The sequence below is a fragment of the Microcebus murinus genome, chromosome 16, assembly GCF_040939455.1.
Source record: "Microcebus murinus isolate Inina chromosome 16, M.murinus_Inina_mat1.0, whole genome shotgun sequence".
In the NCBI taxonomy this organism is placed as follows: domain Eukaryota; kingdom Metazoa; phylum Chordata; class Mammalia; order Primates; family Cheirogaleidae; genus Microcebus; species Microcebus murinus.
The window spans coordinates 46813341-46838943 of record NC_134119.1 but is presented as its reverse complement, the minus strand read 5'-3'; the positions used below and the strand labels follow the sequence as shown (position 1 = coordinate 46838943).

At 50.7% G+C, this 25603-nt stretch overlaps 1 protein-coding gene across 2 annotated transcripts in view; it reads right to left on the bottom strand.

Moving 5' to 3' along the window:
- Nucleotides 1-25603, bottom strand: part of SYNDIG1 (synapse differentiation inducing 1) — a 164915-nt gene that overhangs the window by 38961 nt on the left and 100351 nt on the right. For both annotated transcript variants that reach the window (XM_012745532.2, XM_012745534.2), the window contains exon 3: nucleotides 24270-24407. In XM_012745532.2, the coding sequence (XP_012600986.1) occupies nucleotides 24270-24407 (138 nt within the window). The remainder of the gene's footprint in view (nucleotides 1-24269; nucleotides 24408-25603) is intronic.

Here is a 25603-nt window from a genome sequence, read left to right as displayed (position 1 = left end):
TGTGTCCTCCTGGTGACAACATCACAGCAAACTCTGGTCTGCTGTCTACATTCAGAATAGGAGGCAGTGCTACGTGTCAGTTAGACGTTGATGAAAATAATGATGCAACTCATTTCCCATCCAAGCCCGTAGATGTCCAAAGTCATCTTCGTGGGCCTCTTAGGGGTCCGAGGACTTTCCTCTAGAGACAGGGGAGGAGGGGAGGAAAGGGGAGGGAGGAGGGAGCTCAAGTTCTCAGAGCTGCAGAAGGACCTTCAAGACTTTGGGGAGCAGCGTGCTGAGAGGAGGGGGTGAAAGATACAAGACCCGGCCTATTTCAGGGGCGGCAGTGTGGGGACAGGCTGAGCACCTGTGTCCCCTCTGCAAAAGCACCTGTGAGGAGAGGCCACCTGGAAAGGAACTGGGTGGCTCTGGATCTGGAAGGAGGCCCACCAGCCCCTGGGTGCAGCAGGGGCTCCTCGGGCTCCCACGCCCCCAGAGGTGCCAGGCGATTAGGGAGGAGCGGCCTCTGGCACTGGGTTAGGAGCCTGGTCTGGAAAGCAGTAGAAGGTGCAGAGAGAACGGGGAGGAGGCAGAGCCTGGGCTGAACCCAGTATTCAGCCATCACCTGTCAGGTGATGAAGTCACATTAGGGATTTCAGGCGGGCGGTGGGCATCTCCGACTCCCGGAGTCCCTGTCTTCTGCAACGCTGGAGCAGCACCCCTCCCCGGCTCATTCCAGACAGTGCTGGGGTGTCGGGAGCTTTGAGAGAGCATCGTGCAGGAGAGGCAGGCCATTCGGGTGGACCAAAAGCTGTGTAGACCAAAAGCTGCGTGGACCAATTACACGGGTGTTCCAATATTAGCGAGAAAACTGCCTGACACACTGAAGATATTATACTAACGTCTGTAAGATTTTTGATACACAGTACAAATCGGTTCTTAATTCTAACGATTAGCCTGCGCTTACTGAAGCAGGCCACTGAAAGAATAGCTTTGAAACGTAAACTAGTCAACTGCAAGGCAAAAGAAGTGCTTGAATGCAAAGAGCTGAATTAAAAATATTCAAATATCTGACAACTCAGATTTTGTGAACTTTTCGCCAACCTGGTCCACACTACAAGGTATTGTTAGGTTCCGTTCATTTCCTCCCCCAACTCCCCAACTACAATAATGTATCCATAACAAATACTCTAAATATACTCTGACCATTTAAATACCCCGAGCAGGACTGCACCTTGATGGTGATTTGTTGGTGATTAGCACTTTAACCACATTTGTGTCATCTTTATACCCGGACAGCTTCCGCAAAGGATCTGAGGAGAGGGTTAGTTTGTTCCTCCCACGTAAGCGACTCTTTTCTGTTTTTCAGATTACATTTTCCTATTTCCAGTTTCTAAGGTCTGCGTGAATAGATTGCCTTGATCATTCCAGAATCTTAAATTAGCAAGGGGGATTGGTTCCCCTCAGATTTTCTTTTTTTCACTTGAGAGCAGAACATTTTGGGAAAGTGCTCGGACACGCCGGGGCCCCGGGATCGCTCCCTCTCTCAGTTACTCCGTACACCAGACACTCAAACAGAAAGTGCGCTCACTGTATTCCCTCACCAAGCCATGAACTACAGGAATAGTGACACGTCTGACGATGCACGCCAAGGCCTGAGAGCCACGCGCACCCACTGACCTCAGCGCCGGCTCCCTGGCGCCAGATGCTGCCCTCTCCCCAGCCCTGCCCAGGGGGCAGCGTGACCGCCCCATTCCAGCTCCCCCAAGCCCTGCGTCCCCATCCTCTCCTCCCCTAAGAGGCCACGAATTCAGGCTGCGAGTCTTATTTTCCATCATTCACACCCTGTCCTTGTGGGGTCAGGGTTTAAACTGGAAATGTCCCCTGAAGTGCCCTCGCTGTAACCACACAAGAGCCGTCTGCTCATGGGCTGCAGGGGTGTGGCCATCAGTCTAGAGGGGCGCGGGGAAGGTGCCACAGGGGTGGTTCTGTGTGGGTGAGCAGGAGTTCCCAGCAGGGCCGGGGGCAAGCGCAGGGCTGGAACCTGTGGCTGGAGGCTCCGAGGCGGGCGGGAGGCTCTGGGAGCAGCGATGGTGGGACGGCGATGGCATGTGCCATGTGGGGTGCAGGGTGTGGGCAAGTCACCGCCTAGTCAGGGTTCTGTGCTTGGGGCTGTAGCAGGTCTGTGCCGAGGGAAGCTGACCTCAGGGCTGGCAAGAAGATGGCACTGGGCTGCGGGATGCAGCTCTGTGCAGAGCGACCGGTGAGGACATGGAGAGGCTGTCCTGGTGACGATGGCACCTCCCTCCGATTTGCGGGTACGTTCACATGCTCTCCTCCAGCGTGCACGGCAGCTGCCAGCTTTATCGTATCTTGTCTTACCTTGGAGGCCCAGAAAGGGTGGGTGACTTGACCAGCGTCACACAGCTGGGATTGGATGTCACCAGGATGGTCTCCAAAAATCCCAAACCCAAGCATCCGGACCCTTTAGCGGAGTAACAGGGAGCTCTGGTGTCCTCTGGTTTGCTTTGCAGACATTCAGTTTAGCCAAGTGTTGAAAGTGTCTGCCCTAAACCAGGTCTCCAGCCCGTCTCTGCGTCCTGCTCTCAGCCCTTTATGGCTGTGGGGCCATCTCCCTGGGACTCAGTTTCCTTGTCTAGAAAGCCTTCTTCCCCAACTCATCCCAGAATTGAGGAGGGACACCTGTGACAAAGCTTGTGAAACACTCAACACGGTGCCTGGCACAGGGACGTGCTCAGGAGACCTGGGCAATGGCTAAGGTGGACATGTAGGGATGTGTCCCATCTCTAGGGGCCATTCGGGTATCACTCGGTCACCCTCGGGTGACAAGTCTCTGCCCCAGAGGGGTCAGCAGAGATGTGTCTGGGTCAGGGAGCCTCCCCAGATCCCGAGTTTTTGACTCTAACAATCACCTGTTCATGCACCACCAAGAGCTGGGGCCCTCCATACATGCACTTGGATGATGAAGAATGATTATAACTCTTTGCTGGGAGTGAGGGGGAATATTTTTGAGTTAAGATATATTTAGAAACTTATCTAAGGTTGCCTCTGCTTTCTCTAAGCCTTTCCCCCTAGCTTTTGAATTCTGTTAAGTTACTGGGAAATAAAATTAATCCTTTTGCAGGTTAATGAAAGGTTGTGCAAGATCTGTTTAAGTCCTGTTGCCAAAGCCATCTTTAGTTTTATGGCTTGGGACACCGCGTATCATGTATAGTAGTGCATGCTTCTTTCCTCTCCTGCTCTGAGACAAGGGCACCAGGATGCTTATGTCAGCAGGGCCCGTCACAATATTCCCAATTAGACATGGGAGCTGGGGGCACCTGATTTCTATTCTGGCACCAAAGGGTTAAGTCCCATCCAAAAATTACAGACATCACCTCCCCACCCCCTTCAACTAGGGCCAGACTGCTCCTGTCTAACGAAAACTATTTGGAGAAAGGACCACTCTCAGGTGAAATATACAGAGTCGCTTTGTGGCCTCCATGCCCCTAAGTGGTGAGAAGATTAATAAAGAGTTTTCAGAAAGAATTGGCCTTTCTCGCCAAAGGCTCTTCTGCAAAGAATGAGGATGAATTATCTGCATTTACCCAAGCACGCACTCACAGAATCTGATAGATAAATTGATGCCTTTTCATCCATAGGAATTCACTGGGGCAGTATTTTTCTTGCTATTGCCAATAGGCGGTTATGTCGCCGTTAGCACAGTTATGCAATGGAACTGGAAAAATCAAGAACACTCTCATTAAGATGTGCAATTATAAGGCAGCAGAGCAGGCTTTGTGTGCTCCCTGTATTTTATTTTGGAACACCCCAATTACAGGGTTATCCCATTCTTAGGAATCTATGTCTGACACGGACAGTAGGAGAGGTCTGGCCCGATTCCCTATAATCCCTGAGCCCAGAGATGTTCCCCACCCGTGTGTGAGATTGGTGCCAGGGGATAAACCAAATAAAGGAGCAGGGACTTCCCTTGAGGGGGCCACCCGTGTGAGGCTGGGGGTCCAGCATCTCAGAGGAAGGGCGTAGTAGAGAGCGGCCAGCACCGACTGCTATGGAGGAAGGGGCAGCTTGCAGGGTGGCCGGGCCCCCAGCAGGGGTGGAGGAAGGACTCCTGGGTAGGTGGCGTAGGGGTGAGGCCGTGGGAGGTGGGGGTGGCACGCTGGGAAACAGACGGCAGGAGTTTGTGGGCAGTGTGGCCACACCCAACCCTGTGAGCAAGTCAGCCCAGCTGTGGGCAGGAGGGGCTGCTGGGAGCAGAGCCCTGAGCGCAATCTCGAGGGCCTCAGCCTCCAGCAGAGGTGCTCTGAGCTGCTCTGCAGCCCAGCGAGTGCTGTGCAAATCTTCGGTGGGTGCTGCTCCAGTCTGTGCAGTAGGCTTGGAGAGAAGAGCAGTGACAGTAGCCACTGGGGAGAGAGGATGCTTGGGATCCACAACCTAGAGAATGTGGTGGGGACGGGGCAGGGACCCTGGGCATCAGGGCAGGGGCTGGAGCTTTGCAAGTGGGCAGTTCCAACCATAGAAATAAAGGCAACACTCCGAGGCAGCACCTAATATCCTGCACATCACAAGGTTCAGGTATGGGGGCTGATTTTGGGGAACCCTCCAGGAATTGTGCTGGGGGCCCACCGATGACAGAAAATGCCCCTCTGACTAAAGACACGAGATACCAGTCTACCTCATTTCCTAAAACTGCGGCCAGGCAAAAGGACCCTCAATGAAGACACAAACGTGTCTTCTCTAGAAGGCAAAGGTGACTAAAGTGGCTTCATCCTGTGGACACATCCATCTTCCCCTCCCTGGGAAGCCACAAGCACCATGCCGAGCAAAGAGCACCTACACGCAGCTGAGCAGGCAGACAGCGCCTCCCACTCAGGAGGTCAGGGGCTTCACGAAGCGCTCGGCCTCCCTCCCAGTCGGCTCATCAGCACACCAGCTGATTTGGGGAAATTCTCTTTCTCATGATTCCGCATTCATGCATAATAAATCATGCCCTGCTGGGAGCATTACTTGCAGGATACCTTTCCAATTACCTGAAAACCAACTCAAGGACCAGGGCAATCAGGCGAGGCATAAATCCGAGCTGCTTCTGGGGGTGGTGTGTGTGACTCAGGACTCCTGCTGTGGAATGTCACAGGTGGGGATGTCACATTCAAGTCTGGTTGATCAGCCCTTGCCCCCTTGTGCGCAGAGCTACCTGCACAAATGTGCTCCCAAGTGCCCATGGTGGACTGATTCCGAATCCTAACGTGGCCACAGGTAGCTCTGGAATGAAGATTTGTCAATAACAAGATCCATTTTGGTTTTCAAACTCTGAATGACATTTCCAAATATAAAATGCAAAGCACTTTATACAATTATAATGACCAGGCCAAAATTACTCAAAACTATCACAGAAATGCAGAGAATTATTTTAAAACTGAGCTTAGGGATAGGATCTCAAGATATCCATCTCTCTACTTACCAGGTCAGTCTAAGGTCAACTGGGAAAGAACTGTGATCCCCACATTTTCACTGGCATTTAGGATCCCTGGGATGACCACCGAGTACTGTCTGTCTGTTCTTGGTGTTTTTGGTTCCATAAACCACCCTGGGACGACCTGGAAGCTCCTGCGGCTTTGTTGATGGCCAAGAAGAGACTGCTGGAGGCCCCATGTGGTGGTGTGCTGTGGTGGGTGTGGGAGGGGGTGGGGGCCTCGTGGGTGGCAGGAGGCTGGGGGGTAATGGCAGAATGGGGGTGATGAGAAAGCTCTAGTGTTTGGGCTTGTCTGAAAATTGCAAAATCAGTTTGGGTGGAGCGGGTTCCTGCAGAGTGACACTGTCCACATGGAAGCTGGGTCTTGCAGTGAACTGAGATACGAAAGCTTTGTCAAGTGGTCTCAAACCATGGAGCCTTCTGGAGAACCACAGCTTTGTTGGATTTAGGGATGTGGAGGGCCCACGGACGTCACTGGTCCCATGAACAGCTGAGTTCTGCTGTTCAGAAACTCACTCTTTCAATGTGCTTCGCCCTAATTAATAGTCAACTCTAAAGACACCTCTCTCTGCCTGCACATTGTGATTTTTCCAAGTCCCCTGAGCAAATCTGCAGTTACATTGCTTCCTCATTCATCTCTGGATTACTTGTGAGGCACCCATTCCTATAGCTTCTTCTGCAAGCTCCCATCTGAGCCCGGGACTCACTACACTCTGCCCTGAAAGTATCTGGACATTGCCACAATGCAAAGCTTAGACAGATGAAGATATAGACCAATGCAAACAATCCCACAGCTGTGCATCAAAGACCCTTTAGTTCTTTATACACAGTCTGGACAGCTTAAAAATAAAGAGTGCCCAGTCTAAAAGGAAAGAAGAAAAACATGAAAGCAAGAAGCATAACACATATACTGCCCATGTCAAAGCACGTGCTCAAGGTAATTTTTCCAGCTCTCAATTCAGTGCTTGCTATGTTCTGCATCTGGGATTCATATAGCTTTCAAAGTGTCAAAAAATGCTAAAGCTAAGCAGGAAGGCAAGAAAAGAGGGACACTGCCAAGAACAGCCACCTCCAGAATAGTGAGGTCAGTCGCTCCTGTCCTCTTGCTGTGCCAGTTCTTGCAGCAGAGGTGCGGGGGGTAATGTTATAAGCACCTTTAAAGTGCACACGTGCAGATGCCTGATGGGGCAGGGAGCCCAAGGGGTCTTGGACAGTGAGAAAGACGTGGCTATCTTCCATCAATGCCAAGATCAAAACATCAGAGATGCACCTAAAATAACCCTAGAGTCCCCTGAGAATCTATAATGTGCTGATGAACCAATGACTCACCCATCCACCACCACCCTTCTTGCACCAACATTTGTGTGAGCCGAGACACATGAAATCACAGTTCTCCAAGAAAAGCAGGACTCTATGCAATTTTTCTGAACATTATCTAGTCTCAGTTTTAATTCAAAGATGCAACTTTAATTCAAAGTTGGCAGAGAGAGTGGGGCATATATTACAATATCACTCACACTGTACTCCCCCCCTACACCCCTTCTCAGCCCCATCTTTCCTGACAGCCATCTGGTGGTCTGGGAGGTGCTTACTGCATAAGGCTTACTGCCTTATGTATGGTTTCTATCACCTTTTTTTTTTTTTGAGACAGAGTCTCACTTTGTTGCACAGGCTAGAGTGAGTGCCGTGGTGTCAGCCTAGCTCACAGCAACCTCAAACTCCTGAGCTCAAGCAATCCTGCTGCCTCAGCCTCCCGAGTAGCCACCATGCCCGGCTAATTTTTTTCTATATATATTAGTCGGCCAATTAATTTCTTTCTATTTATAGTAGAGACGGGGTCTCACTCTTGCTCAGGCTGGTTTCGAACTCCCGACCTCGAGCAATCTGCCTGCCTCAGCCTCCCAGAGTGCTAGGATTACAGGCATGAGCCACCGCGCCCGGCCGGTTTCTATCATCTTTTAATTATTGTCTCATCCTTGGGGTGAGAAATATACCATAGGAAACATAATATTAATATAGGAAATATAATATTGGAAATATAATTTCCTATTTTTCCTTCCAATTACCCAATTACTTTGTCATGTGCACCTGTTTCATTTTCCTATGTACAGAAGATCCATCGTGTGTGTGGGCGTGTATGCAGTGGGGGGGTATCCCGTAGTTTCAGCACCTAGCAAAGTGCTTTCCTTTGAAGTGGATCAGTTGGTGGGTAATGAATTGCCACTCTCAAGATTTTATTTAGAAGATTATATATGGCCAAATTTTTTTTTCTGATTGTATATGTATTTATTTTTTTGAGATGAGTTCTTTCTTTTTTTTTATTTCAGCATATTATGGGGGTACAAATGTTTAGGTTATGTGTGTTGCCTTCTCCCCCTTACCCTACAGAGTCAGAGCTTCAAGTGTGTCCATCCCCCGGATGGTGCGTATCACACTCATTATGTATGTATATACCCATCCCCTCCTCCCCCCTCCCATCTGCCCGATGTATGGCCAAATTTTTAAATAGCTTATGCATTATTTGTAGTGGGCTTATAGTCTAGAAAATATTGATAGACCTTATCTTTATAATCAAAATGCTAGGTATGCACCTGAAAGGAAACACTAAAATTCAATAACTGAGTCTAGAGGGTTTAGCTGTGCAGGACATTTGAAAGTACTGATACCCTACTCCATAAAAGGAACTCATTCTGGAAAACTGTATCAAATAGACTTCTGTATAAACCTATAGTTGAAATATACTTAAAATGAATTTGTTAATGCATATGTTAACACACTAATATTACATTCAAGTGGATGCAAATAGCTGCCTTTGATTTACCCACGGTAAATAGTTGGATATTTTAAAAATCATTAGATTTTCTTCAAATGGGGTACACCTGAAAAGCTCTATAAACCAGGCAGAAGGCAATGAGTATTAATAGAAGGTTCTCCAAGTGTGGCCAATCCCAGAGTCCAGTGTGCCAAGGAGAGAGCAGGGTGGCTTCCATGTCCCTGTGGTTGCCCTGTCCCCGTGGGCCTTCGCCAAGGCTGGTGGACATGGCCACAGCGACTCCTCTATCCTGAGGAGGGACAGTCACAGGTGAGTAGCAGAAGGGAGGGACGTCATCAGCCAAGACTATGCCAGCCTCAGTGTCCACTGCAGCGGCCCCAGGTGAACTCAGGGATCTAGGACTGAGCCCCGGGCCAGGAGCACAGGGCTGCCCCGCGGCAGCTCAGCTGGGCTCTCCTCAGCCCAGACAAGAAGAAGTTTCCAAAGGGAATGTCCACCAGGCGATCAACAGCAAACAAGCCCAAATGAACAGAAGTACGTTCGCAGGACATGTGACTTTTGCAAACTCCGTATTTCAAACTCCCTGTTGACAGCTCTCCCTTCACTGCCCCGAGGAACTTCATAATGAAGAACCGCAGAAGCTCCCTCCCAGACCGGCTTCCTGTCCTGCCCATCCCCGTCTGCTTTCCGCGTCAGAATCCAGGGTGATCATTCCTCCTGGCCCCCGGGGTCTGACAAGCACGAGTGTGCTTGTCAGACCCCCTTCAGCCCCTGCTCCTCCACGTCCCCCGTATGTCCCCTAGAGTGGCATTCCTAGAACGACCCGGGTGTGTGAGTCACTCTCCAGCATGAGTCTAAACTCTCTGTCACTTTTCCATGACACCCTTACTGTCGGGATTACAAGGGCAACGGTATGTTCCCTAAACCCATCTGAATTAACATCCAGGTAGACATTTTTAATTCATTTCGGGTTTGTTCGCTTTTTACTTATAAACCATTTACTAATTTATAATAGCTTTAATATTCAATAATATAATAGCATAAGGTTTTACCTTAAAACGGAATGCACGCTTTTGATATGAAAATGTAGCACAAGGTCAGCGGAATCTAATACTTTGTGACAAAAATGCATTCTTGGGTAATTATCTGCTACATATAATATCTGTTAGGTTCAATGAAATAAAGTTTCCCAGAGACAACCATTCCTGAGCTATCACTCATGGCAAGATAGGTCAGTCCCCGGACCATTCCCAGCTCAGATGGCAGGGACATCCCACTGACCACAGCGTCACAGTCTCATCTCTGACGCCAGGCAAGTTGGAGCCCTGAGGCTGGCTCGAGGCTGTCTGAGGCTGTGCCAGGGACACCTGCCTTGGTGTCTCCATGATCAACCAGGGCATTCCTGGCTGAGTGTGTGTCCCAGGCTCTGGCCAGGCTGGACTCGCATTCACAGGAATGGCCGCAGAGTGTGGCTAGAAGCCAAGGGCCCCTGCACAAAACCAGGAGCTCCTGGCACTGCACCTCCATGGTGCTGCAGGCCCTGTACTGAGGGCCTCAATCTTGAAAGAGATACGAACGAAATAAGTGAACTATTTTGCTTTGGAGGCGTGCTCTATTCTAAAAGTGTCAGCTGCATCATTTAAAGTAAATGATCACACACTGGAAATGTAATTAGAGGTGAGTCAAAGTCCAGAGGGGAGAATGTACAGTTTCATTCATTGTGACTTAAATCCTGGATTCCAAATGTTGCAGACATTGCATGAACTCTGTCCTTGGACAAGCAATACGAGTGTTTTCTCTGCTATGGACAAATAATCGCAAAAATCAAGATACTAACCACTGAGACAACGCATCACCTATAACTGAAAAAAATGACCCATCCAATACACTGCAGGGAACAAAGCAGACATGATGTATTTGTTCATTTATACACCAAAACAAGTTGAAATCAGCAACTAAATGCAGCATGGATTCTAGAGGAAAAAAAACCAGATAAGAACTCTGATTTGTCTTGGCTGCACCGGATCATTAATATTTATACGGAATTGTTTAAACCCCGAAGTTGCAAAACAGCTCTCAGACGCTGCAATCAGCATATTAAGTGTGCATATGGAGACAGAGATAGCGGTGGAGGAGGCGCAGGAGGGAGGGAGAGGAGGAAAGGTGCCACGTGAGGACGGCTGAGCTGCCGGTTCACACTTCCCTGGTACGAGGTAAAATATATCCAGGCGGTACACTGGGGCCATCCTTCTAGCTATAGTTTTCAACCCATGTGTATGCAAAGTCAACACTATTCTTGCAGCTGGCTGGGTTCTTGCAGCCCTCCCTGAAACCTTAATTTACATGTTACTCACCTGGGCAGGCCCAGGGGACTTGTTTCAAGTCTTCCCCACCCATCCATCCCTTGGTAGCATTTTCCTTCCTGTGTGACTTTTTTCCAGGACTTTCTCCTGGACCCCAATGCAGGTTTCATGTCCTTACATAGATGACCTCCAGCTACCTGCCCATTACCTTGGATGAGCTGTGACTCTCAAGGGAAAGGTTAGATCTTGTGCTAATTCTGAATCTGCCAGTGCCTAACAGAAGTATTCATTGGATGAGATGTGATTTGCCATAAATCTGGAGAAATTCAAAATAACGAACTTGAGGACAAAGGAGGGAGATGGCAGAGTGTGTAGAACATTGTCTCCAACACCTATTGATGATTAGGAACAACACCATCTAATGTGTAGACTACACAGGCTCCGGTTTTACATAATGTGCATGTTCCAAGCACATGACTTTGAAAAAAATAATGACAATTTCAAGTCTGTCTCTGTGACAAGGTTTAGAAAGGAGAACATGAAAATGCTGGTTTGTTTTGGTGAGATAAATGGTAGAAAGATGGACAGGTGACAGCTTCTGAAAACACCCAGAGCATTTTTGTTGCAGATGTTTGTGAAAGTTGCAGTTCAATTATTGTTTCAGGCAGAGGTTTCCTGTAACCACACTCCGGGTTGGGGGAATTGCGGGGTGAACCATCTTGGGTCTTCCTGCAGGTGCTCTGCCCCCAGCTCTCTCCAGCAAGCTCAAGAGTGTGCAGCAGATGTCCACAGTGCCTGAGGATGAGTCTGCTCATTTTCTGGTTGAAGGAGGATGCGATTTTAGAACAGGCTGTTTCCCTGTGCTGCCTTCTGACTACTCTTCTTGATGTTCTGCTTTCAACATGATGCTCCCAGCTTCAAATGCTCTGCAGTGGACAGACCTAGACCACACTCAGGGCTCTCTGGCCCTTCCTGCCTACCCAGGCCTATGTCCATGCCTCCCTCCTGATGCATACAGTTTAAACCCTGTGATCTGCTTCCTCCCTGAGGCAGCTTCCTACTCAGGGCAGTTCTGTCTTCATTGTTTCCACCTGCGATGCAGGAATGAGCCAGGAAGGCGCCAGGAAGCCGAGGGAATTCACATGTCTGGTGAGCAGCCCTCGCCCAGGACCCGCAGCAGCGCCTCCCTGCTCCGTGGAAGAGCCTGGAGACCTGAGACCAAGTCTGCCTCCCAGAGGTCCCCAGTGGGTTAGGGAAAGTCGCTCATGGCCCTGCAGAAGGCACGTGCCCCAGAGTATTTGGTGCCACGATTTGATCTTAGCCATGGCCAACCCCTCCCAACTCTGGACTCTCTTTGGTGATACTGCATTTATTTCATCTTTGAAATAAATGCAGTCACTCTGCTTGGAATGACCAAGCAGAACACAGCTGTGCAGACCTTGGCATCAGACACAAACGCAACCAGCATTGACTGAGCACCTACAATGTGCCAGATTCCAGATTCCATGCTCAGTCGTTCTTTACAGCATTTGAATAGGGATTACTTCTTCCTCTGTGTTTGAATGATGCATAGATGGGCTTTGTCCCACATCACATTCCTCATCAGCCTCAGCAGTGTTGTACTGGTCACTCACGCAGTGCAAAGAGCCCGTTCAAGTTTCAGTTAACACCAGAAGAAATGGGAATGCAAGTAATAGATGATCTAAATCCCTCAACCAAGCATTCACATGTCTAATTAAAAAGTATTTCTGTTATAAAAGAAATATATTCTTTGTATAAACAATTAAGGAAACAGAGAGGTGCAGGTTTTGGCTTCTGATATTGTCAGACTTGTAACCCTTCTGTAGAAGACAGCTAGAAAACCTTAAAGAAATGTTAGAGAATATTTTAACAAGCATCAAAGACATAGGGAGGTGAAGGATTATCAGGCCAAGACCAGGAAGAGGATAAGATTCCAGAAGGATGAACCAGCCACATGGTGCCACCTTTGCCCTTATGTTTCCTGATCCAGAAGAGGTGCCTGAGAGGTTGTGTTTGTGGTTACTTTGTGGGGCAGTGGGAATCCAATCTGGGGCTCAGAGCACATCAAAGAGGGAAATCCTGGTAAACCAGCCCTTGCCATAGTGTGGAACATTAAAGAGAGAAACCAAAGGAGGAAAAGCGAAACAGAAGTATGCCAGCCCTCTCATGGACTATAGCCCAGCTTTGCATCAATTCAAAACTTGAGCGTGAACTAAGAAATTTTTGTGTTGCATGTCCTGGAAATAAGCAAAGAAAGAGCCCATTTGAAGGAAGATGGCATCATCTTAATTTTAAAAATATTACAATGAATACTTTTCAAAAACAATGAGCAGCATACAATCGATAATATCTAAGAAAATATACCATGAGTGAGAAACAAGGAAAAACAACAAAAAAACCAGACTTATAGGGATCACAGATATTGGAATTGTTCCAGCAGAGACTACAGAACACCTCTGCTTACTATGTTCAAGGAAATAAAACAAAGCCTGAAAACCTTGGCAGATAATTGAAACATATAAAAAGCATTATAGCAGATCTGAAAAAGAAGAAACATGGACACTCCAGAACTGGTGAATGCACAAAAAGCAATATTGTAACCCACTGAATGGGTTTGGCAGAGGTTGAGACACAACTATAGAGGAAATTGTCAACCATAATTCTACACCTAGCCAACACACCTGCAAGGATACAGCAATAAAAAGACATTTCCAATAACATAAAACAGAGAGAATTTACCACCAGCAGCTTTATCCTAAAGGAAATTCGAAAGGATAGTCTTTAAGCAGAAGGGGATTATTCAAGCTGGAAGGTCAAAGGTTCAGGAAGAAATAAGGACCAAAGTAAGTGGAGCATGTGGTTTATACAAATAAATACTGACAATGTAAAACAGTAACAACATTGTCTTTGGGGAGGTATCTATATCTGTCTGTCTGTCCACTGCCCATCCACCCATCCATATTGAAAAAGGAAGATAAGAAAGGCTCAACTTTGTATTTGGAAGAGATTAATAAAATTGGTGATTTGGATGAAACTGACAAAATTCTAGAAAAACATAACTTGATAAAACGGATATAAGATGCATTAGAAAACCTAATTAGACTTATCAATATTAAAGAAATGAAATCATTAATTTAAAATTTTCCCGTGAAGAAAGCTCCAGGCTCAAAGACCTTCCCCAGTGAGTGCTACCAAAGATTTAAAAAGGAGACAATTTGGGGTTTTAAATAGATGTTCAGAGAATAGAATAAAAAGGGAACTCTTCACAAATAGCACTGATATCAAAACTTACTGAAGAAATCACCACAGAGGACAGTATAAATCAATCTCTCTCATGAATTCAGATGCAAAAATCTCAGGCAAAACAGAGGTGCACAGATTCAGCAACGTACAAAACTTGTGACCACTGAGTGTTTATTCTATGAATGCAGGTTGATTTAACATTTTCCAATCTGTCAATGCACTGGATCACATTAGTAGATTAAAGGAAAACACTCATGTAATTTTTTTCCTTTGCACAAAATGCTTTTTATAAATCCAGCGTCTAATCATGATTTAAAATAAGGTTTTGAAAGATCCTACTTGGTGAAATGTTGGGAATGTCCCCTTAGAGACAGGAGACAAGATAAGGATGCCGCTGTTCACACTCAGCGTGGCTTCTGCAAGTGCAGTAAAGATAAAGACCTGAAGGTTTAGGGAAGCAAACTTCAGTGGTAAGAGAATAAAGACATGCAAGGAAGTGAGTCCAGTAGAGGTCATGGCTGAGGTGGTGGCAGTGGTGACAGGGGTTACAGGATAAGGGGAAGGAGAGCAAGAAGGAGGGTGTCCTTCCGCCCTGGGGACCCAGGGGTATTCTTGACCTGGATGATAGTTACTTGGCTGCTTGCTTTAAAATAATTTGCTAAATTAGTATTGCATTTGCATACTGTTCTGAGTATCATTTTCAAACTAGAAAAGGTCTGACAATCCTGTTCACATTAATGGTGTTAAAATAATCAAATAAACACAGAGACCCATGCAGAAGGGAGGAGAAAACCACTCCTGGCCTCTAGCTGGGGTGATTTTCTTCCAGTCCCTTTTCCTTTCTTCGCATTTCAAGAACATAAAATAACATACCTCATACCTGGAAAGGTCAACATTTTAAAATGAAGACACATAAAGGAAATCATATGACTAATTCTTCCTACAAATACTTACTGTAGTATAATTTTTGAAGCAACAAAAGTGACCCTTTGTTGGAAGCATAAATGGGGAATAAGTAATGAATAATTAATGAAAAATAATGTTTCCCTGGGAAAAGTAGCAAACCTGAACCAAACAGTAAACTGAGAAGAAAATGTGACCGCAGATGAGATGGTATAGAATATCTATGAACCAAACGTGAGCACTCATAGAAGGCATCTCTCGGTGCCTCTGGGTTTCCGTACGACTTCACCCCCTGCGGGCCCCAGTCCTGCAGAGCAGCTAACCCACTGTGTGTTCCTGGATAAGTTAAACAACCTTGCTGGCCTGAGGATGAAATAAAACCCACTTTAAACTTGTTCTGAAACAGTGGCCCTGGGTGTATCTGAAGGATTTCAAAACAGCACAGACCCTGATTTGTACAGACCTGGATTGTAATTTGTAAAATTTATCATGTGTGCAATGGTGATAATACCAGTACCAATTTCACGGGGCTGCTGTGGGAATTAGGTGCAATTGTGCATATAAAGCACTTTGCACCTTGCTGAGTCTGTATTCAGAGCAACACCATTACTGCCATTCTTGCTTCACGGACGTGTGAAGGTGAGCCTTTCACCCCGCGCCCGGGTGCTGCAGCAGCCCTGGGCTTGGCAGGGCCCCTCCGCAGGAGCCAGGGCCAGGGCGGGCTTGCTGCCCACGCCACGAGAACCCTGCCGCCCTCAAAACAGGGCTGTCTCCTGAGCATCACCCTCTCCAACGTGGGCTCCAATGTGGCCAACACAGGCTGCATTCGGAACAAGGGCTTGCTGTCAGCCTATTACAGAACCCGAAGTGGTATCTGACATAAGGTCTGGTCCAGACCAGGACATGTCTTCATGCTGTGGTTTTAACCTTCCCAAGTCCTGGGAGGAGGGGCAGTCACCACGCTTCCAGACGAGGGCACTGGGGCTCTCAAGGGCTTGCAGGGCTGCCCCTGCTTGGTTGGCACCTTCGCTTTGGGGGAGAAATGTCAGACTCGTCCCTGTGCTGCAGAGTCCCCTGGCCTCGCCATCTCCCCAGCTCATGGCTGCCTGCTCTGCCCCAGCCTCTCCAACCACCAGCTCCTGGCAGGCCACGACACTGCACTACCGGGAGTCCTGGCTTCGGGCCTGCACCTTGGCTCAGGAGGAAGTAGGTGCTGCAACTTGGAAGTGGAGAGGAGTTAATTCCTGGTGGGGCAAACTTGACAATGGGGCACTGGCAGCTGGGCTACCACTTCACCCTCCAGTCCCCACCCTGCTGTTTCAGGAAAGCCTGTCCAGAGAGGCCGTCAGCGGCCAGCAGCCTGTGTGGCATCCACTACTGCTTTCTTCCTTCCCTCCTTCCATTTCCCCGCACTTTTGTTGGTCTGGGATTGCACCTCAAAATAAGGCCTTCGCACTCCAGCCCCGCTGCAGGCTCTGTGATCCAGGGAGCCCGGTGGGGTGGGGAGGCCCGTACGTCTTTCCCGCACAAGGCTCAGCACACTGAGTGTATCACACCGCTGTCCCGGTGGGGATCTCTCAGAGCCCCCGGGAAAAGTCTTAGTCTCAGCCCTGACCCACCAAGGACTCACTCGGTGACTGCGTAAGTGCAGCCTCCTCCCAGCCTCAGCATCTCCTCCAGACTCAGGCTAAAGTGGGTATTTGGAGAGAAATGCTGTGCTCTTTAATAATCGTAGCTCTTTGGGCAACAGACATACAACAGAATGAGGCAGCCCCCCACCCTGGGAAGCAGGAACAAGGAAAAGCACACGCAGCCCTTTCTACAGCGTGATGCCAGAATCTCTTCCACACTATTTCTTCCCTCCCAAGTTGCACTTTCCTGTGCAGACAAATGCATGGTGGGCATCTGCCATTTGTCTCCCGGGGGGTGGTCAGGGTGCTCCTCCCAACGTGTTCTGGAAGAGGACAGGGGAGAGTGACGTGGTGAAGGAAGGGAGCAGGAGGAAATTCAGGGAGAAGGGGCAGATGGCCTTCGGTACACCCGCGCCCTGCATGCACCCATGGCACCCTGAGGCTCTCTGCACCCCAGCAGCAAGGGTGTGCACCCCTTCCCCACCTGTGCCGTCCGCAAACCCCTGTGCAACGAAGGTGCTTTGTGACCAGTGGCATCTGTTGAGTCTGCTGAGACTAAACATGGACATGGCAGGTGTCCAGCCTATGGCTGTAGAATTATCTGTAAGGGGCTGGGAGGAGACAGAAGACCCAGAACTCGCATGTCCGGACTGACCGCTGAGCTATTCTGGACGTGGGGTGGGGGGTGGGGGGGAGCGATCCAGGTGAGTGAAGTTGAGAAACCACATGTAGGCAAAACACCCCTGAGGGGAGCCCAGAAAAAGTTGGGAGGTTTCTCATTTAATTATCTCTCAAAGGAGCTCTTGGCAAAACAAACACATAGAAATATAAAAAATTCTGAGGTTTCCCAGCTGCAGGAGGTCAGAAGTCCAGGCAATGAGGCAAAGTCTGGAGCGATTTCCTGCTATTTCCTAACTATTTGTAAGTTATCTTACCAGCTTCGTGTTTTATCCTTGTACCAAGGACAAATCAGATTGTTCTCTCCATATTAAAAACCTGAAAGATAGCATGCCAATCCCAATTTTGACAGCCCTGTGGACTGGCTCACTGATGGCATGGGGGCTCCAGGCATCACTGGGTGGCAGGTGGCAACACGGGGCATCGCTGGTCCTCCAGGAGGAGTCCAGGTCTCCCTTCTCTCTGAGCGATGTCTTGACGGTGGTTACAGGAAAGTTTGGGTTCCTTCTGGGAAATGGGCTGAAACTACTGACAAGAATCCTGCACACAAGCCATAGACTTAGAATTAACATCCAGAGTAAAGGCTGAGAAAGGAAATTATTTAATTCCCTTTGGAACAACGATGATCTCACTTGTGTTCTACCAGGGCTTACCTGAGTGACAGGTTTTCACACCCAGATTCTGTAACTGTTTCCCTCCACCTCTGAGAATTTGCAGAGCCTCTTACTCAGAGAGAGTAAGGGACAGCCTGTGCATGCTGGAGAACGTCACGTTCAGGAGAAACGATAAGTACCTTGGGTAGACGTCATTACCAGGAGTGCCTGGCTCTCTCCCACAATTTAATATGATCCAGTTTTAATGGAGTCTGATGGGGAAGGACAGACACATCCCTGGAAGCTACAATCAGGGCCGTTATTTCACTGGAAGCCTGGGCAAAGGACTTGAGACTTAAGTAGTTCTTCCCTAGATGGGGATCTGTGACGTCTATAACAAGTCAATGTTTTCTTCTAACACTTGACACTACCTGGTGGACTTAGTCACTGAGTAATCACTGAGTGCCAGTCCAGGGGTGGGCGGTGACGCTGGGGGATGGGATCCCGGCTCTGCCCCAGGAGCACGACCTGGGACAGGCTAAGTGACCTCTCTGGGCCTCCTCCCTGATCTGCACCTGCTGCAAGAAGTGAGTGAGGCCAAGTGCATGTACAACATGCTCCTTGCACAGGGGCCGGGGGGAGCTTTTAATTGCTCCCCAATTTCCCTCTCAACTTCCCTTTCCTTTGTATTTCACAACGTGAATTTTTCACTCTCTGTTGGGTCATTTTTATCACATACAAACGTGCTGTCATTTTTCCCACTTTAAAAAAAATACCAAAACCAAATGCTCTTGACATCATCACCTCATTGAATACTACTCCATTTCTCTGTTTACAGCAAAACTCCTCAAAAGAGATAACTAGATGTACCATATCCAACTACTCTCTTCCCATATGTTTTTAAACATTTTAGTCGAAGTTCATAAGTGTGGAGCTCAGTGAGTTTCCACGCGTGTGCAGCCAGCAGCCAGCTCAGAAAGGGAACAGCCCAGCACCCCACATCCCTCCAGGCCCCTCTCGGTGTGGCCTCCCAGTGCCCAGTGGTGCAGCTCCTCCCTGGGGCCTGCCCAGGGCTGTCGCCTCCTGTGCACCCCCCAGCCACTCCCCAGTGCTCCCACTGGCCCTCACGCCCGTTGGTGGCTAACGCCCAGCTCTCACCTTACGCTCCTACCTATGGCCAGGCCTCTCCGAGCCCCACACACGCACTCCCAGCTCCTGCCCAGCCGGAGGGGCCACTCGGAGCCGATGGAGGCTCCTGCTGCCAGTGCACTCCTGGCACTGGAAACCCCTCTTCCCGTGCCGCATTCCCTCCTCTCGTCCTCTCACACCACTGCCGAAACCTGGTCACTCTCCCAAAAGATGTCCCACGTCTCCTGATTCCTGTTAAACTCCCAGCCGTGCCTGCAGCCCAGATGGCCGCAGTCCCTCCTGGATGACCACAGCAGCCTCCAAGGCACTGTCTTGCCTCTGCCCTGCCCCTACAGGCCCCCCAGACGGCCAGCGGCGGGGTGCTTCCCCTCTGCTCAAACTCCCAAGTGAAAGCCCAGCCCACTGTTACAGCCTGAAGGGTCCCACAGGGTCTGCCCTGCCCGCCCCTGCCTTGGTGCCTCCACCCTTCCCTACCCCACACCCAGCGGTCACCTGCCTCAGCCACACGGCCTCATGCCAGCCCCAGGTGTGCTCCCAGCTCGGGGCCTTTGCACTGCCTGCCCTGCTGCTGGCAGCTCTTCCTCCAGGGATCCCGGGCTGGGCATGGGGTCTTATCAGGAAAAGCTCTCCTCTCGGCTGGCCCTCCCATGATCACCCTACTGAAAATGCCTCGTCCCAGCTCTGCACTAGTATATCCATTTCCAACTTCATTTCTCTCCTTTATACTTCTGGCTATTGGACATTCTACCATTTTCCTTTGTTTATTACCTGCCTCTCCGCACTAGAACATCAGCTCTGTGAAGAGGGATTTTATCCCTTTTGTTCACTGCTGCCTCCCTCCCCCAGAGCAGGGCCTGGTGCAGGGGCAGTATTCGATAAACGGTGGGTAAATAAATGGATTCCGAAGAGCACTGCTATCAGCTAGGCTGGACTCTTGTTCTTCTAGACTTTCAGTACCATAAAGAGATTCCATTTTTTCTCCCTAATTTGCCCAATTCCCTTTGCTGGTACTATTCATAAAATTCATAATCTGGTTCTTAATACTCTTTTCTCATTTAATTATTGCTATAATGTTGCAGTTAGTAAAGGCAAGAAACATTTTATGAAATGAAATTAGATCAAGACATAAAAAATGCTTGAATGCAAAGACTTCTGCCGGCAGACTCAGCACATGTGACCTCAGGCCTGCCCAGTGCAGGTGCAGGTCCAAGGCCCCCTCGGGCCGGGCTCCCACTTCTGTGTGCAGCTGCCACCTGTCACATGGATCCAGTGAAGGGTGGGAGGGCAAAGTCACATCCGTGTTCAGGATGGGCTTCCCTTCCTCCACGACCACGCTCTTCAAGCTCTCCCAGGGGTGGGAGCAGTGGATTAGAAGCAAGGACTGTGCTTCTGTTTACAAACAGATAAAAGTCAAAGTTGTATTGCAGAAAATTTGATTTTAAGGGCCAGAAATATTAGTGTTTGTCTGGTATACCTAGACTTGCTACCTCTGTGATTTAAATCACTTAATCCCTTGAAACTTCGATTTTCTTAATCTATGAAACGGAGATAATAATTTTCCACCTTCCAGACTCATGGCAAAGATTAAATAAGATAAAGCGTGCACATCAACTAGCTTGCAGCAGTCACTTGGCAGAGTAAGGGATTTGTTTCTAGCCTTGGCACCCTTCAGAAGTACCGGCTCCCAGGTGCAGCCGCGCCACCAAAGTTGCACACGCCCACGCCCGCGTCTCTGTAAACTGGTTTACAAAACGTGCTTGCACTGGGCGCTGGGTCAAACAGTTAACGTGGCTGGGGCACAGTGAAGCTGTGGACACCGAGCTACACTCGTCTGCCCCCACCCTGCGTCCTTCTTCCTGGCTCAGGGCCAACCCAGCTGCCTGCCCAGAGAGGGCGCTGGCGAGCGGACCTGCTGCTAACCAGCGTGGCTCCAGGCACATCCCTCAGCCACACAGAGCCCAGTTTCAGCACCCCTGCCCGAGTTCTTACGAGGTCATGTGTGTGCAACAGCATTGCTCACACTCAGAACCAGCGGGAGGGCTCCCTAAAATGCAGATTCCTGGGTCCCTCCCCAGAGACTCTGAGTCAGCAGGTCTGCAGTGGAGCCAGAAAATGTGCGTTTCGAGCAAGCGTGCAGGGATGACAGCACTGCTGGTTCAGGACCACGCCCCAGACGCCAGGGTGCACAGCTCGGATGCGCGGGGGAAGTGCCCCGCAAATGTTACCCACCTTACTAACACTTTTGTTACCGCTGTCACTACCACTTAAGGAGTACCTTTTTAGGATTAGTGAGCTCTATTGGAAAAAGCAAAAAAGCACGGCAGTCTCCCTCCAGGGGTCCATTTGCCTCTGGACGGACCACTCAGGTTTCCCGCGGTGCTCGGCCAGCACCGCTCCTTGCCAGGAATCTCCTGGGGACTTCTACCTGCCCCGAGTCCCAAAGCCTCAGGATCCCACCCCCGGGAATCATTTTAACACCATCCTGTGGGTCAGGAAACTGAGGCACAGGGGAGCTGCCTGCTGAACCGGACCTGGCTAGAAGAGGACAGAACAAACATGCGTGGGGTTCATAACCCCGGGAATGTCATTGTTTCCACTGCTGTCCCGTGTAACCGCTCCCCCATGGGATGTTTTGTTGGGTTTTTCTGGAATGGCCTTGCATGTTTCTTGGCCTGAACTGAGGTGCTATTTTGACAGTGAGCAGACACAGCCTAACTGTCGGTGAACATACTGCGTCACGTGATCTATGATAAAAGGAAGAAACCCAAAAGTCACACTTCTGTGTCAGAGACGCCCTTGTGAATGGCGCTGGGGGCCTGGAGAGCCTCAGCGCGCTCCTCGCCCTGTTGCGCCAGCTCCCACGCCAACGCCGCGGGCACTGAGGCCCAGCCATGGCCTGCAGTCCCCAGAGCCGGCTCCCAGCCTCTCCCCTCTCCAGCCCCGGGTGGACTCACAGCTGCCTCGCCTAGGAAAGCACCAATTTAATTAAGCGTGAGGATCAGAGTGTGTCTGTTCCATTTTGTCTGCTCCAGTGGCCTGCTGGGGAGCGTGTGCAGTGCGGGCTGGGGACAGAAAGCACGGCGGCCCGTGACCGCCCAGGTGCAGTGTGCAGGGCTGTGCGTCTCCCGGATCTGCCGCAGGGCCCGGCAGTGCCACCGCCGCAGGCTGCAGAGGGGGCTGCCTGGGCATGTGAGCTCGCACCGGGAGAGGGACTCCTCTCCATGGATACTTTTATAAAAATGTCAGCACCTCTTCTCTGCCACGGCCCCACTCAAATCTATTCTCAAGGCACAAGGAAAAGGGAAACGACAGGCCGTGGCCCCGGGGAGCCCCTCTCTTAGGACAGCAGTAAAGACAGTCCCCACACTCCACGAAAAACGTCTGAGCTGCAGCTCCAATAGGTGTGATCAGAAGCCTCTACAGAAATTGTGTTTCACATTTGCTGCTAAACAGACAATAAAAATGCCCTTTACCATCTAAGGTAGTAAACGTTATGAGCCATCAGGCCCAAGTCTAAGAGGCTGCTCTTACTGTGATAGGATAAAACTACTTTCTGAGAAAGAGACTCTAAATGCCAGTCCCTGCGACTGTAGCCTTGATTTCTGTTATAATTACAGTCTTTTGGACATGACGTGTGTCCTCGGCGTGTTGCTGACAGGGGACAGGCAGCCTCTCCCCTCGGCCCCGCCGCTTTTCCCGGGCTCCCCCACCACCCTGTACCCTGCCGGCGCGTCCACAGGACGCACACTCTCGTCTCTGTGAACAGGCAGCACCTCTTCCCGCGGGATCCAAGATAAAAGTATCAGTCCTGCTCTAAAATTCAAAATGCAGCTCCAGCGTTGAAGGCGCCCCCCTGCCAGGGAGGGAGGAGCTTATCTCAGCAGCCGGGCCCCAGGAAGGCGAGGTCGCCCCATCCTTCTCTACCCAGAGAGGACTCGGGGCTGGGGTGCAGGAGGGAGGACCCGGCTCTCTGCTCTGTGGTCTGACCTCCTTTTCCGAGCTGACCGCGCTGGCCTGTTTGCAGCACTGGAGTGCGGTTCACGTGGGTGGCCGGGCTCTGGCCACGGCGGGCGGCCAGCCACACCCTCCTCTCCGGATCCCTGCGTGTCCCAGTCCACAGCACACGCAGCCTCCACAGCCTTGGTTCCCCCAGCCCTGCCTGCAGCCTACAGCCCCAGGCCCTGCCAGCCCCAGACAGACTGGGGGTGCTGGCTGTCCACCCGGTGCTCGTGCCACCAGGGAAAGGGGTCTGTGGCATTCATGAGACAACCTCACAAAAGAGAAGCTCACACAGACCTTGGAGGCCGAAGTTGGGCCCAGAACAGCTGCTTGTGGAGGGTGTTCATTGGAGGGTGTGTCTCCATCATCTCTGTCCCAGGACCACAGTGCCTGGCAGAGCAGGGTCCCACCTGCCCCTCTACTGCCCTCACCTGCAAGGGCTTCTTGGCCTCTTGTGTCCCTGCTGAGAAGCACTTGCCCTTGGGGGGGCCACAGCCCACCCGTCACTCAACGCTGCTCCTCCTGGGACTGCCAGGAAGGGGGCAGTTGTCTCTCAAGATGAGCAGGTGAGAAGCAGAAAAGCACACAGGGCAGGGCGGACTCTCCTCCCACCAGCCCGGCACACACACTCAACACGGACACCGGGAAACTATTTCAGACAAAGACCTGCTGGGGTCCACTGTTTGCAGCTCAGTCTCAGAACCCCAGAAGCTGGGTGGGGGGAACCCCACATGTCCCAAAGGGTTTTCAGCTTGCCTGAGAACACCCCTTGGGTGCCACACTCGCCCTGTAAGCTCAGGCTTTTTATCTAGCAAGTATAAATGTCTGTCTTTGATTAATAATCATAGGAATAGAGCAGATTTCTCAACGAATACTCTTCGTTTGCTAGAGAAAAATCTCCAAAATCTTTTCAAAACCTGGGTTCCATGAGGGACCAACAAACAGCATGCTTTGTAGTGAAAAAAAGCTGGGATTCAAAACCTCCAGAAGCCCCACAGTGGGGAGGGCGGGCACGGTGGCACCACTGAGACGTGCCATCCCCAGGAGCAGGGCATGCATCTGGAACGGCTGCACACCGACCGGGGCAGAACTCGAATTTGTTTTTTAGGAATTAGCCTTTAGCCAGGCTCCTCCTCTCTCAGCAAGTTCCATGTTCTCCACCCGGGCACAGTGCTCCCCAGCACGGGTTGGCCCGGCTGGTCTGCCCCCAGGGCCTGAGTGACGGTCCCCTGCCTTCCACCGAGTGGACGCCTGCTCCTGTCACAGCTGAACTCAGTCTTGCCTCTGCGAGGACAGAGCCACGTCTGAGACGAGGCAGCCTGCCAGGCCCCACCTGGATCCTCAGGGCACCCGAGTCCTCCTGACCTGTCCTCCAAACACTCACGTGTGGACGCCCACCCCCAGCAGGAGCTGAACAGGCCTCCCCGGCTCTCCACCTCCTGGGCCTGCCGTGCCTGCAACACCACCACGTGTGTGTGCCGCCGCCCGGCAGGGCCTTACCTCGTGGGACAGGTAGAAGGCCGCGATGCCCAAGGGCCAGAAGCAGCAAAGCATGGAGAAGACGCTGAGGCCCAGGTGGTCCCGTGGCGGCATCATGAGGAAGTTGTCCTCACTCTCAGTGTCGCTGGAGTAGTCGCTCTGCAGGAGGGACACGGGCAGGGCGGGAGAGGAGAAATGATTACTGTGGAGTCATTCTCGGGATGCCCGGGACAGGGGGATGGCACCCGGCTGGAGCAGGCCCTCCGGGACGGCAGCTGCAGTGGCTGACACCGTGAGTGTCATTGTCACCGCTGCAAGTGTACAGCCTCACAAAAAGGATTTCCTCAAGGAAACCCTTACCAAGGACAAGAAGAAAAAATATCCTATGTACGGGGCTCTTGGGTCACTCAACGGCAGATAAAATCCTATAGAAACCAATTGTTTTTAAGATCTGTGGGCGCTCCATGCCCGGATGTTGGGAATACAGGTGTGATCTAGCCAGGAGGGACTGGGGCTTTCAGAAGGTGTAGGTACCCCACATGGACTTTACTTTTTATCCGACACTCCCCACTGGTTTACAGGACAAGGCAGGGCTGGCGTGGACGGGAGAACACTGTCCCCTGAATGCCCCTCTCTCCTTTCCTTGACTATGAACCAACGACTGCTTTGTAAGAAGCCGCCTTGAGACTGTGCATCTGCCGTGTGGTCCGGTTACAAGGTGGGGATCGTCCCCAGCCTGACCGGGAACCTCCTGGGACTCTGACAGAGGAGGGGTGTGTGTTGGGGGCTGGGGAACTGAGCACGGGAATTTTTACAAAGCTGCTCAGAAGATTCCAGCACTCACCTCGCAGTGAGAACCACCGCCGGAACCTCCTGGAGAGGGCGCAGGTGCCCAGGAGACAGGACACCAAATGGCGGGGGCCTCACAGCCCCCCCAACCCCCACCCCACCCCCACCCGGGGAGCCTGAGTGCAGAGGGGGCTTGTTTCCTTCCCGGCTATCCCACGTGCTGGGCTCCCAGTGCGACTGTCTTTCCTCGTCAAAACGCGGTACACACAGGCTGGCTCGTCCCCAAACCGGGGCCACTCTATCTGTACGAGTTTATTATACAAAGATGGGGTCTTACTCCAGATATGGTTTCCCAAGAAACAAATGGTGCCTTCCTTCTGGAAAGAGGGTCATCGGCTCCCCAATTCCCTCTGCCAGTTCAACAGGAGGCTGTTGGACACCAGCTCCTGCGAGGCCGGCCACCTCCCCGAGTGGCTTTGGAAGAAGGTGGTCACCTGAGGTGCCTGACGACAACAAAGGTGGGGAGGACCCTGCGGGGGCAACACCTGCACGGCCGTGAGCCTGCC